Below are 13,443 nucleotides of genomic sequence, written 5' to 3'. Positions count from 1 at the left end.
TTTTTGGGGGGATCAGCACAGAAATATTCTGAGTGAGATCTACAGTCCCCGAGTCATCCTCTTCCCCCTACCCTCCCCACCCACACACATAGAGCAATGTAATCACTTTAGCAACTTCTTCTCGGTAACAAGCTCATTAAAAAGCAATTCTGCCATCTCCCCATAAAGCACGCGCCAGAGAACAATGCAAAAGAGGAGATGCCAATTAATTATAGAATGATCACATCTAATGAACTCTGAAACCCTCCTGCTGTTGGTGACTTTGATAAAAAATCAGGGATGCTGGGAAAAAGAGTGAACAGAGACACCCTGGCTACCTTGTTTAACTGTGAATGCTTTGAAATGTATCCCTTCCACTTTTAATGTTGATCAAACCAGCAGAGACAACACTCACAAAACAATGGCAAATGCCAGTGTAGAGGGACTGGAGAGCCTCACATAGGTTCCACCACCGCACCTCCCCCCCCTTCCATCAGACTCAGGATGGCCTGGTTCTTGGCTGGGGTTGGCATTGCCTCTGAAGCTAGTTCTCTCCTCAGCTAGGCAGTGACAAATCCACGTCCTGTACGGGAACTTAGGGTCGGAAGTGAGTCACTCCACTTCCCTCCTGCCTTTCTGTACCCTTCTAGTGAGCATGAAGATAACTTCTTATAAGAGAAGCCCATCCCACCACAAAGGGAACACCCAAAAGAGGAAGAAACGACCTGCGGCCAACTTGTACCACTACCTGTGTGAGTCCTCTGGTGGGCCTTTAAGTGGGAGCTTTTTGTATAAACTTTCCGGCACCCGTTAAACTGACAGCGATGGACCCTCTTCTTGTTTTCGGGGCATGTGTCAGCCCCTCCCCCTCCTTGCTCACTGTCGCTCTGTCCACTCTTAACTGCTCCAGCTGGTGTCACGGCTGCCGCCGCCGCCACCCCTCCCACCTTCACTGAGCTGAGGGAAGCCTTCTTGGCCACCAGTTTCAACGTCACTGTGCCATCCACGGCTGAGAGAGTCTGTGAGGTTTTGACCAGATGGCGGCTGAGCTCAGGGGATGAGGGGGGTGTTAATGAGGTCACTGCGTTGAGCTGGGCCTGGTTGACGGCTGTGTAGCTGTCTAGAGAAGAGCTGGTTGGCTGGAGGCTGAGGCAGGTCTCAGAGAGCAACTTGTCCCGAGAGAGCAAAATGTCCACTGCGGAGCTCTTCTCGCAGAGGGTGGCTTCCACAGGGAGCAGCAGGGGGTCTAGGCGCCGGAAGCTCTCCTCGATGCACGGGGGAGGAGAAGCATGCAGGAAGCAGTCCAAGTCCTCACCAAAGGTCTCCGAGATCCGCCGGGGTTCTGTCTGGAGGTAGCGTTCCAACTCAAGGCATGTCTGTGGAGGAAGGAAGGAGAAAAGTAACCATCAGAGGTAAAGGGCACCAGGACGCCATGCATGTACCGCCAGGCAAAGGAGGGACATATCTAGAAGGTGTTCATGGCTAGTGTCTGACATGCTCTTCTTGCCTGTGGGCCTGATGCTTTGGTATTTACTCTTTGAGTATTTCAGAAGAGTTCAGCAAGGCCACATGGAATGACTTTAACCACTGTTGCAGAGAGAGAGATCCAGGGCCCCAGAAGGGCTACGTTATACTTGCAAAATCCATAGAACCCAACATCCAAATCACGATCTCTTTCCATTCTCTCAATTCAGCAGGTAAGACACTCCACACATTCCTAGGATTTTCCACAGAAGCAAGATGCAGATAGAAGTACAGACTGTTCATAGTACCATTTCATTGTTCCAAACAGACTTGAATAAGTCACAAAACTTTACGAACTGTCAACTTTACGAATAAGTCAACTTTACGAACTGATCTACACAGAAAACCAGAACTAATCAAAGAAGCAACTCGTGAAGCCATCAGCCAAGAGAGCCAGCCCTGCTGCAGGTTGGGCATGGATTGCATGACCACAAGGAATAGATATCATTCTACAGAATGCCTATCATAAAATCTTTGAGGTATAAGACAAAACCCCTATTATCCATATAGTGCGTAACAAATAGAGCTGCTCTTTACTGTGTGGCCAGGGGCGTGGATCTCATTATGATTGCTTAGCACCTCTGACTACCCAGTCAAAGGAAGTTCAAAGACAATTAAGACCTATGAAAGGTGCACACTTTTAATCCCAGGACTCAGGAGTCAGAGGCAGGCAGAACTCTGAGACTCTGGCCAGCCTGACCTAAGTAGCAAGTAAAAGAACTATGAAAGATGTAAGATATAAAATCCAGCATAAACTTTTCACCTGGTAAATAGGGAAGAACCAAAAAAGTTTAGTTTTAGCAAAAAATCTTCAACCAAGGTGCCTTATAAGTCCTTGCAAGTTGGTAAGGACTTGGTCAAAAGTGAGTCTGTATTTCAAAGTTCTCTATTTTGCTACTCCAGACTCTCACATAAAATGGCATTGCTAACTTGCACAATCACCTCACTTCCACCCTCTTCTAAAGGCTTCAAAAAAGAAATGCTAATGGCAATTCAAAATATGACTAGCTCCAGATTTACTGCCTCCACGATGCTTCGAATCAGCCAGTGTTCTGGCTACAGGAAGTTATTCTGTTCAGAACATATTCTGATGATATACCAAGTCATGTTGTGTCTGTCAAGAATTTTATTTTGGTAACACTTAAGCTAACCAGTTCTTAGTCAGACTTCAGGTAAGTCTTTGCATTTCTGTATAAGAACCAGATTCATAACAAAAAAAAAAAAAAAAAAAAAAAAAAGGGCTTTGGATCAGGGCAGTGGTGGCGCATGCCTTTAGTCCTAGCACTTGGGAGGCAGAGGCAGGTGGATTTCTGAGTTCGAGGACAGCCTGGTCTACAGAGTGAGTTCCAGGACAGCCAGGGCTATACAGAGAAACCCTGTCTCGGAAAAAAACAAATCCAAAAAAAAAAAATTGTCTTTGGGCTTCCCTGCTGGTGTGTAATGGCAAGAGCTAATGAATAGTTTCCATATTCACTCAACATTCACATTACAAGTATTCATACAACTACCGTGCCTGAAGCAAGTCTCAGGGACTTCTATGATAAAGCTGTGATCATAGATCCATGTGATGTAGGTGCAGAGGAAACAGCCAGAAGCTGAAAGTGCAAGAATTCTCAAAGCGGGGTGACTGCAAATGCACTCATAAGTGGTTAAGGGGTCGGCGTGTAAGGAACTCTCCCCTGTCCAATGTGGCAGTACTCACCACGGAAGGCTTATTTGAAAACTAAGTTCTGACACTTTACTTGCTGACTAAATAAATATCTGGCTTTGAAACTAAGTTCTGACACTTTACTTGCTGACTAAATAAATATCTGGCTTAGTTCTTCCAGGCACTTTGTATTACAAACAAATAACAAAAATACTGCCACCTTCTTGGGTCTAGAATTTGCAGGCGGGCGTCCTTTCTCCACCCTATGCCCGGACACGTCTCCTTTTGCTCTCCACCTAATTGCTGTGAACTTTATCACCTTCTTTCCACCATGGAAGCCCTCAGTCAGCACCCTCGTAGATTCACTTCCGTGTTATAAAATTCTAATCTTGAAGCTGTTAGACTCCCCTCTTAAACTGTTTCCCACTACCTACAGTGCCTGGCACCTAACACGTACTTGGTGTTTTATCAAGGATGCGATTACTGTGCACTACTGCTGTGGTCATTATATCTTCTCTTGTCAAAAGTCAGTTACCACAGTAACTGTCCTACCCTTGACACCTAGTGAAGATCAGAAAAACAAAACAAAAACCTGGAACATAGCTGTATAGCTCGTTCCCTTCCTCTTGTGTATGTGTGATCAAAATCTATTTGCTTCTCTTAGCTCTCCAGCACCTTCATGCAGATGTTTTTCTGTCATGCTTATTATTTTATAGCTGTTTCATTAGAGGAATCATTACTGGGAGCAAGTAAAAGGTATGTTAGTGTCCAGATATTTGGAGGTTTTTCTAGACATCTATTACTGTTTCCTGGTTTTATTTCTTTGTGATCAAATGACAAGACTTTATGGGTATCAAGCCCTTTAAATTTACTAAGGTTTCCATTACAGTGCAGAGCATGGCCCATCTTGCTGAGGCAGGCAGTTTTAGAAATGACCACTAAAACATGGCTTTGAATATACAATCAGAATCAAGAATGGTTCTTGCCCTTTTGCCCAAAGAGGAGAACCAGAGCTCCGCAAGGCGGACATGCTCCAGGTCAAAGTCAGCTGAGTCATGGGTTACTGGGCGTCCTTGGGGTAGTTCTCTGTCTCTGTGCAAGGATCAATGTGACACACCTAGCTGCTGTTGTCTGTGGATGGAGCTTTATGATACCCTGTCTATTTATACAGATTTCATTTCAAAGATGTGAAATAAATGGATTGGTATGAGACTCAGATCTCTTCATATTGTATGTTCTGAGAAGCTGGAATATTTTAAACACATTCAGATACTATTATAGAAGGATTTAAAAAATAGCCTTCTCAGTACAGCGGGCTTTGCCTCCCAGGAGTCTCTGCACTAGGAACAAGGAAATAACACAGCTTCTAAAATCTGGGTTGTTTCAGAAAGGCTGTAATTTGTAGGGTATCTTCCATGACTGTCGATCAGGAAGTGTAGAAAACCCCATACAGTCAATATGAGGGATTTTTTTTGTCTTAAGAAAACTAGTCCCTATGATCTCCCGTTAAAAATAAATAATAATATATTATATAAAAGACATACTTTCAGCAGGAATTGTGATGAAGAGCTTAAAGGATTCCTGTCAAGAATATAGAAACTAAAATGCTACAGGTAACGAGACTGTTATGATGAGATTCTATCCAAGACAAAGAGTTCACTTGCAGTATCATTTATAAATGTCTGTAAGACTGCTTTAACCAATGCCTTCAATGTTTAATTTGAAATAAGGTGCTACTATGTGTTCATGGGTTTTAATATTATTAATTCTACACACCCATACAGGTATATACAGAAAGAAATGTAGTTATATTATGTAGAAGTATACACACAGGTATCACCCAACTCTGTCTACTAAAAAAGCTTTAAGTAAAGATACCCCATGAGTAAAGGTACAGAAGCCTTGGTTCCAAGGGAGGCAGAACTCACTGGAAAACTACTTGTTCCACAGACTGGGGCAAAAACTCAAAGCTAAGCCTAGAAGATCCTATGGGCTCAGAAAATAAGGAAATTTAAGGGATGGCCAGAAGGGAAGCAGGAAAAGAGCAGTGAAGACCTTGTGCAGTTTAAGGGTTCTTTCTTAGTGGCCAAATCTGGACAATGAGAGAAAATTTAGTTAATGATAATGAATTGTAACCTACCAAATAAAACAAAACCCCATGCTACCATAAATCAATGTTTAAATAGAGGGGAGAAAAGCAGTTTTTCCTTGTATAAAGTTGCATTTATATGGGAAAAGGTTGATAGTAATTTAAAAACAATCATGAGACAACACAGTAATAATGATGCAATTAAGACTCATCAATGGAAGTTCAAGTCAAGAGACAAAAATTATAAGAAACAAGATTTTTGTCCTCTCAAAGAACAAGCAGCCCAACCAGATATTAAATCCAAAGACGAAAATGACAACTTCATAGTGGGGAAAAATAGTGGATGATACCTGAAACACTTGGTCATAGTTAATATACCAGTGACAACTCATACTGGCAACGTGCACTCTCTGGATGAGATATTCAAAGAGGCACTGCATTATTCTGTGGCATTCCTACCCAAGATGCATCGATGCAATCTAATCATGAGAAAACATCAGACAAGGCCAAGGAGAATCCACGACACAAAACAACTGGCTGGTTACAAATGTCAAGGTCATAAGCCATAAAGGGAGGCTGAGAAGCTGTCACAGACTAGAAGAGATGATGTGACAATTAAATACAATGGCTCTTAGACCAATAAAATATTGGTAAAACAATGCAATTCAAATAAAGTATATAAACTAGCTAATGGTATTTTTCCCAATGATAATTTCCTGGTGATGATAATACTATAGTCTTTTACATGGAAGGGAAGAACAAAATTGAACATGCATCAGCAAACTAGTAATGTCTCTAAGCTATAAATCTGAACAGAGTTCACATGTTTCTCTCTATTCCAGTGACATTCTAGCCATCAAAATCCAAGTCTGGGTCAGCAGGTGTCAGTTTAATGACACAAATTATGCCTGTCTGCTCTCTCACCTTACTGATAGAGCCTTCTCCTGGCTGACCTAGCAACACAACTTAAGGCTTGATCCATTGCATCAGCCTGAGAATCTTCTGAAGTGCTGAATGATTCTCTTATATATTTATGAGTCACAGGTGAGCTCCAGGAAGGCTGTGGTATCCCAACTCTGAAACTCATGGCTTCCCTGCCTCGTCTCCTAATAAACATCATCTGAAGCCGCCTCTGAAGCTATCACCCTAAACGCTCCTCTAATAACTCGCTTCATGCTTTCACAGCCCTTTTGCTTGTTGAAACAAGCTTGTTAAAGGTAATAATCCAAGACCTGGCTTTAGAAAAAGAAAGAAAATATGCTGGTGAGGAGGCTCTATGGGAAGGCGCTGGCAGCCATTCCGGATGACCTGAGATTGGAGTGTGATTCCTAGAATCCATGTTGTAGCAAGAGTGAGCTGATCTCCACGTGGACACCTTGACATGACCCCACACCCACCACACACTCATACATACACACACACACACACACACACACACACCCTGATAAAAAAAGTATTTTAAAAAGAAAAGACTTCAAACCTGTTACTGCCATACAGTATTTCTATTTCTATGACAAGTTCCAGAAACCAGGGTTGAAGGGGAAGAGCAGAATTCCAGTCTTGCAGCATATAAGCCCATCAAAACTCCCCTCCCACTGGCGGTAAAGAGTTACTGTCCTGGGTTCAGGAGAAATGTAAAATACTTGGTTATATGATGCTGAAGTCACCAAATGGCTTTTGTTCAACCCATGCCTACTGCATCACAAACTATCCCCAAACCTACTAATGCAGAGGGCAAACTGTTACCATCTCCCCTCAATGCCTCCCTAAAGAGTTTCTCTCACTCATTTTTCATCTTGACTTTCCCCAAGTCCGTATGCTTGAAGCAATCTTTCACGCAACCTCCTACTAATCATTCTTCACTCACATTTCAGTATGGACTTGATCTCCCACAGGAAGGCTGTCTACAAAACATGGTACTGAGAAAATGGACTGATTGCCAAATGTTGAAAGACACACCTCCCCAAGCCTGGGCAATGAAACATATCTGTTAAATCCACCTAAGTGCAGACACACTGGTGGGATGTCTGGACCCTGAAGATTACGATCTTAAAAGCATGAACTACAGACTCTAGCCTAGGCTCCTGGGGTCCACCCCCTCCTCTTAGAAACCTTTTAGGGCATAAGACGTTTTAATTTTTATTCTGGGTCTCAAATTGAGATGAAAACATAGGTGGAATATTTTTGCTACTACTTAATAACTGTGGCATGACAAGTAGCCCGAAGTCTTTGGATCTATGTATTCAAGATGGCAAGTGAAAAAAAAAAAAAAGAAAGAAAACAAATTGCATTTTGCTAATGACTATTTTTCTGGAATAATGCAAAGTCAAAGAACTAAAAGGCCAGCAGTCAATACCTAATTTGCAAATCAATCCATGGTCATTTGTGGTCCTTTTGCCAGTTGTCCTTCCTCACAATAATCCCACTTCCCTCACCTAAAAGGGTCAAGAGTTAAGCCTACAGAGAGATAAGACAATTTTAAGAAAGACATATAGCTACAGAAACATAGAGAAACCCAACCTCCCAGTTCTTGAAACACACAAAGTGGTTGCTTCCTCTGAGATCAGAGTTTGACCTGGTGTGGCTCTTAATGATCGTAATGATCAGTGATGACGCTGCTCCTGGCAAGGAAGGGGTGAATTTTCTTCCAAGCAAGAATGTTCACCCAGGTAATTACACACAGGTGAGCTGCACTTGGCTGCCCATGGGAACCTCTTCCTGCCAATTATTATATGTGGTTTTGCCACGTGCTATTAACCACAGTGCCAAGGTCCCTAAAGAGTCTCAGAGAGAGAAAGAGGGGAGCAACCTCTTGCTTTCTCCCAGGAGGGCTCTAAAACTCACGTTTTGTGTGTGTGTTTTGAAATCTTCAGACACATCCCAGAATGGAAATTCAGCATGATACCAAACAAGCTACTGATGGGAAGGGAAATCAGGTTCCTTTTCTGTAGACATTTTCTAAAATATTCTTTCTGGAGACTATGTGGATGTGCTTATACATAGACCGTTTTATCAAAAAGAATTCATCCAACGCCTACAATCAACAAAAAGATTCATAAAGATTGATATGGGTGTGAACTTCATGGGTTTTCTCTCTTCAAAAGATAGGATCCAAGATGCTGGCATACTTCCACTCTTTTGAAATTAGGTCAGAGTTGAAAGATGGGAAAGAACCAGTGAGATTTGGTACCATTTTTCTCTGTGGCTAGATAAGAACAACCACCACTGACAGACCCAGGAAGCCTATGGGAGAACCTCATTTTCCAAGCACTAGGACTCTGTTTGCCTCAACATTTTTAAATGGGTTGAGGGAGAACACGGTCAAGCAAAGGAGCCAGTGTACAATCTATCTCCTACAGCGTAGAAAGCCAGTCCCAAGACAATGTCTACCATTTCTTGATTTTTGTCACCAGAACATTAGCATAGAAAGCTGGAAAAGAATGGATTCTGTCTAGAAAACTCAAGTAAGCAAGAATACAATATAAGTAAAAAATCTCTAACTGCGTTTTTTAGCTACTAGGTTTAAAAAAGAAAAACCCACATCAATAGCACACCCCATAAGTAAATTGCTGTCAGAACTTCTGAACTCCACAAAACAACCAGGGTACTATAGCTGATGAAATTCCTACTGACTCCTTCTCAGATCCACTGGTTGCCAGAGCTGAAACCAAATTAAACATTTCCCTCTAGCAATTTGTAAATTTTGAGAGACAATGCTGTGAAAAATTAATTCTAAACAAACATGAAAGTTAGGAAATTTATATCAAAACCTCTTTAGTGCTTTCCTCCCCAAATCATTTCCAACATACAAAGAAAATATTTGTTTGTATATTTTTCCTTGGGGAAGCCAGGAAGAAAGAAGATGGGATTAAAGGCCGGGGAAGAGGACAGTGTCTTTGAAATGACTTCCCCTGGGTACATGATGTGCAGCATCCTCCAACACCCCTTCGATCTTCCCAGGAATTTTTACTTGCAACGAATAACGTGAATCCTATAAACCACTCTGTTCCAAATTTGACACTAAAATCACACAGTCTGGGCAAAGGTGGGATTTGGGTTCTTGAAGGAAGACTCTAAGTCTCCGTCCTTCTCTAACTAGGAATGCCTTACCCTGGCTCTTACCAACAATTTTCAAGGTAATAGTGTCAACTGGGAGCCAGATGGACAAAGCACAAACAGACAGAACTTGGTTCCTCATTGTTTTTCTGGGTGCTACCTCCCCCAAAATATCAGTTTGAAGTCCATGGGTCTCCAGTTGGTCCTCAGGAAGGTTCCTCACTGTTCCTCAGGTACTGAACAAAAATTAAGTTCCAACTTTGGAGTGATTAAGATACTACTGCACATGAACAGCTAGAAGCTAGACATAGAGATGATTCTTTGTCTCCTCTATCCATCAAACAGGTGGAAATACTATTTGCTACTTAAGTACCCTAAAACCAAGGTCTCAAAAGATGGCCCAATTTTAGTCATTATTTCATTCTCATGAACATACTAAAATTCATGCCTTAAGAGTCAAATAAAATTAGTCTATACTGCTGTCAAGAGGAATAGTGTAGATCTGAAAATTAAACTAGATGACTCCCTAAAGCAGTGGTTCTCAATGTCCCTAATGCTGTGACCCTTTAATATAGGGTGAGTTGTGGTGACCCTAACCATAAAATTATTTTATGGTTAAAAATTATTTTAAACTTCCTTGAGTTGTGGTGACCCTAACCATAAAATTATTTTGTTGCTACTTCTTAATTGTAATTTTGATACTGTTATGAATTGTAATGAAAATATCTGATATGCAGGATATCTGATATGCAACCCCAAAGGGGTCTCAAGTTGACAGTCCTAAAGGAAAAGTCTATTATAGCTGGTGACAAAGCTAAGCAGTTCCTGTTCAGGATGGAGGGCTTCTCACAGAGCCCGTGGACCTGGGGAAAGGCCTCTCTTCTGCAAGATGGTATCCCAAGAACAACAATGAGCCTGACGGGTTTTCAGCTTCACCGTTAATTTTCCATAAAGAGCAGTTTTCTTGACGAGCGCTTGTGTCAGGCAGGGCCTGATGCTTCAGAAACCTGTAATTATTCTTGGCTCCCCACCCCCCACAGCCTCTGCACCTGTGTCAGTTCAAGGCACCAGCTGGCCACGTCTTGCCTCCTGCCTCTTAAAAGAGGGGAGGGTGGGGACATCAGTGAAAACCCAAACCCACTCTACTCACTTCCTCCAAAAATGCAAAAACAAAACAAAAATTTGAAACTCACCAATCTCAACCCCTTTCCCCCACCCCCAACATGCCTTGCCAAAAGAAACAAATAAACACTAATTGGCTAGAGAGCTCTCTCTCTCTCTCATTCAAACTAAAATTACTGAAAAACACAGTTAACAGGGAAAGGTCTGACAAGGGGTTATTAATCCTGTTTTACAGCTCACTCTACACACCCCACCCATATCTATTAACCCTGTATGCTCACTCACATCCTCCACAAACTCCATGGGCCTCCTTTCTCTCCACAGCCAGGATGGGAACATGCCGAAACCATGACATCATCTCCCCTTCCTCTCTCAGGTCACTGATCAGCCTGACTGGGGCTACTGGGATTCGTATTTATTTAGTAAAGTCATTTCACTGACTCCCTTGTAGAACACTGTTACAGCCTTCCTTTGCAGTTGGTTAATTAAATATGCCCCTTCCTCTACTCTCTGAAGTACACACACACACACACACACACACACACACACACACAATTACTTCTTTGACTCAAGGCACCACTGCACACATGTACAGCGAGCGTCCTCTCCCTCTCAACAGCTTGAATTTCCAGAGAAGAGGTTCAAAGCCCACTGGGGCCCTCAGTGGCAGATGCAATCTAGTTGCTGACAATCACAGAAGACACTCGAAATACAGCTCCCAGGAACCTCTGGTGCGGAATGTTACAGACAATGCAGGGTCCAGGAAGCCTGCTGCACTTCCTCAGACCATGGGAAATGGCAGCCAAGGGCACAATGAAAGCAGGCCCTGAACTGCTTTAATTGCACAACAGTTGTGATTTGTGTGTGTGTGTGTAACTGTGTGCCAGTGAAATCAATTTCCTAAAATATTTAAAATGGCCGCATGACAGAGCAACCTCAAGCTCTCTGAGTTCAGTATTCTCGTCTGCTGGAAGAATGGGCTGAACTTCTAAAGTATGCACAGGCTGGGAGACTCAGATGGCTTGAAGTAGCAATGGGAAGATCAAAGTAGACCCAAACATGGAGAGCAGGGTCAGAAGCATGAGGCTAAACTGTCAATAGTGTGGTGACTGGAAGGGGCTTGGAGGACCTGGACTGTATGAAACCTGCCTCTGAACAGGAGCCTCAATGCCTCTGACAGTAATCCTGCTTTACAGAAGGCTACAATCTTGTATTTCTTGGCTCCTTGAGGCTACTTATTGATTTCATCAATATCTAAAATGAAACTTTAGCTAGAGTATGTGTGTGACAAAGACATCAGGACTCATTCCTGACCTGCCATAGAATTAGTTTAATGAGTCAATGGGTGGGTGAATGCGTGCATGAATGAATGAATGAATGAATGAATGAAGCAAGCAAGCAAGCAACTCTGATTAAACTGAAAACCCATCATTGATCACAATTCTGGAGACAGGAGTCCAGGAGTGTGGTGAACTCAAAAAAGTCTTCACTGAAAAACACAACACTCTGAAAAACACAGGGTAGTTGTCTGCGTTCAAATTTCTTCAGAAGCTTTAACTGGAAGCAGCGTGTCTGCTTCAGGGCTTTTGAGGATAAGTTTATATGTTTACTGTATAGAACAAATCTCATATTCTAAGCTGAGAGGACATTTTATTTCATGGAGTACCCCTGGAATATATACCGGAGTGGAAGGAAAATCTATTTCCTTGGCCCACAAAATTGCCATCTCCCCTGGCGACCTCCTCCTTCTCTTGCTTCTGAAAAAAAACGCCAAGAGCAGCAGGGTGGACAAACAGACACCATGGACAAACAGACACCATGGACAAATGGACACCACGCTCTTCTTGTCTCCCTCCCACCCTCCAACTGATAAAAAGAACCCCAGCCTACGAATCTGTTTCACTATTTACTTTTTCCGTCTCACCCCTCAGCTTTCCCCAAGCAGGGGTTCACTTGCTTCTCTATGAAGCATGTGGGCCTCGTGTTCAATGGCTCCCATTTAAGCTTCCGCTGCTAAGTCACCAATGGCCTGCCATCCCCTACTACTTCACTATGGCCCCTGCTGGCCTGTCTTTCTCCCTGTCTCTCTATCATTCATCACATTCCTTGGGCAGACATCATTCTAACACCAAGTACTTTCCAAACCCTAGTACCTCTCCCTGTCCTCTGACTACCCTCCCCTCTGATGTGGGCTCCTGGGTTACAGCACACCAGCACTGTTTAATCTATTATGTTTCAGTTCATTGTTACCTACACAGCCCGCACTTCTTTGGCTTGCCTGAACAAACCAACCCAAAACACCCGCCATCCATTGATCTCCATACTACTTCATTTCACTTGCAATTTAGTGTTTACAAAGTCCCAGACTGATCTCAGCTCTCCATTTTCATGTTGAACTGCCCATATTTCCCTACAAAGAACAGTTGTTCAGAGAATAGACTGTAATGTACCAGTTAGGCCTTAGAATGCAGCAAAATGCTTTTGAAGCCTCCAAGATATTCTGTTCATTCTGAATGAACAAATGAAGCTTATGTTTCAATTTGAACATTTGAGGTGATCTCTTGAGCCAAGAAATCCATCCTAAAATGTCCTATTGCTTTGAAAGGTACCATCATTTCACCTAGAAGGCACCTGCTGCAGATTCACACTCATCAAACAGGAAGGAAACAGTCTCTTCTGAAGACAAAGACTTGGCTGCTCATTCTGGCCCATTCCAGACAGATGCAAACACTTGCCTGTTTCTTCTCTGCAGTCCATATTGCATCATGAACTTCTAGTGCCACTCAGATGAACAAAACCCACCCCTCTCAGCAGCTGCATGATGGAAGCTTATTAACCGCTGTCCTGGGGGAACAGGGGAACAACAGAGGCTCTACGCAGTCTCTAACATTTATTCCCGTTTCTGCCATCACTAATGGGAAGTCCATGGCAAAGGCAACTGTGACCACTGGACTCCAAAGCATAGAGCACATAACAACCTGCCCTCGAGGATTAGCAGCTACAGAACCATCGAACCTTCAGAAAG

At 42.8% G+C, this 13,443-nt stretch overlaps 1 protein-coding gene across 5 annotated transcripts in view; it reads right to left on the bottom strand.

Annotated features, from left to right (window-relative positions):
* Klf7 (KLF transcription factor 7) overlaps nucleotides 1-13,443 on the bottom strand; it is a 90,608-nt gene that overhangs the window by 45,812 nt on the left and 31,353 nt on the right. For 3 of the 5 annotated variants that reach the window (XM_052192416.1, XM_052192413.1, XM_052192414.1), the window contains one exon: nucleotides 725-1,355. In XM_052192416.1, the coding sequence (XP_052048376.1) occupies nucleotides 725-1,355 (631 nt within the window). The remainder of the gene's footprint in view (nucleotides 1-724; nucleotides 1,356-13,443) is intronic. The other 2 variants (XM_052192417.1, XM_052192418.1) reach the window with 2 other exon arrangements.

This window comes from Apodemus sylvaticus, chromosome 9 (genome assembly GCF_947179515.1).
Source record: "Apodemus sylvaticus chromosome 9, mApoSyl1.1, whole genome shotgun sequence".
NCBI lineage: Eukaryota > Metazoa > Chordata > Mammalia > Rodentia > Muridae > Apodemus > Apodemus sylvaticus.
This window is presented reverse-complemented; position numbering and strand designations above follow the sequence as displayed.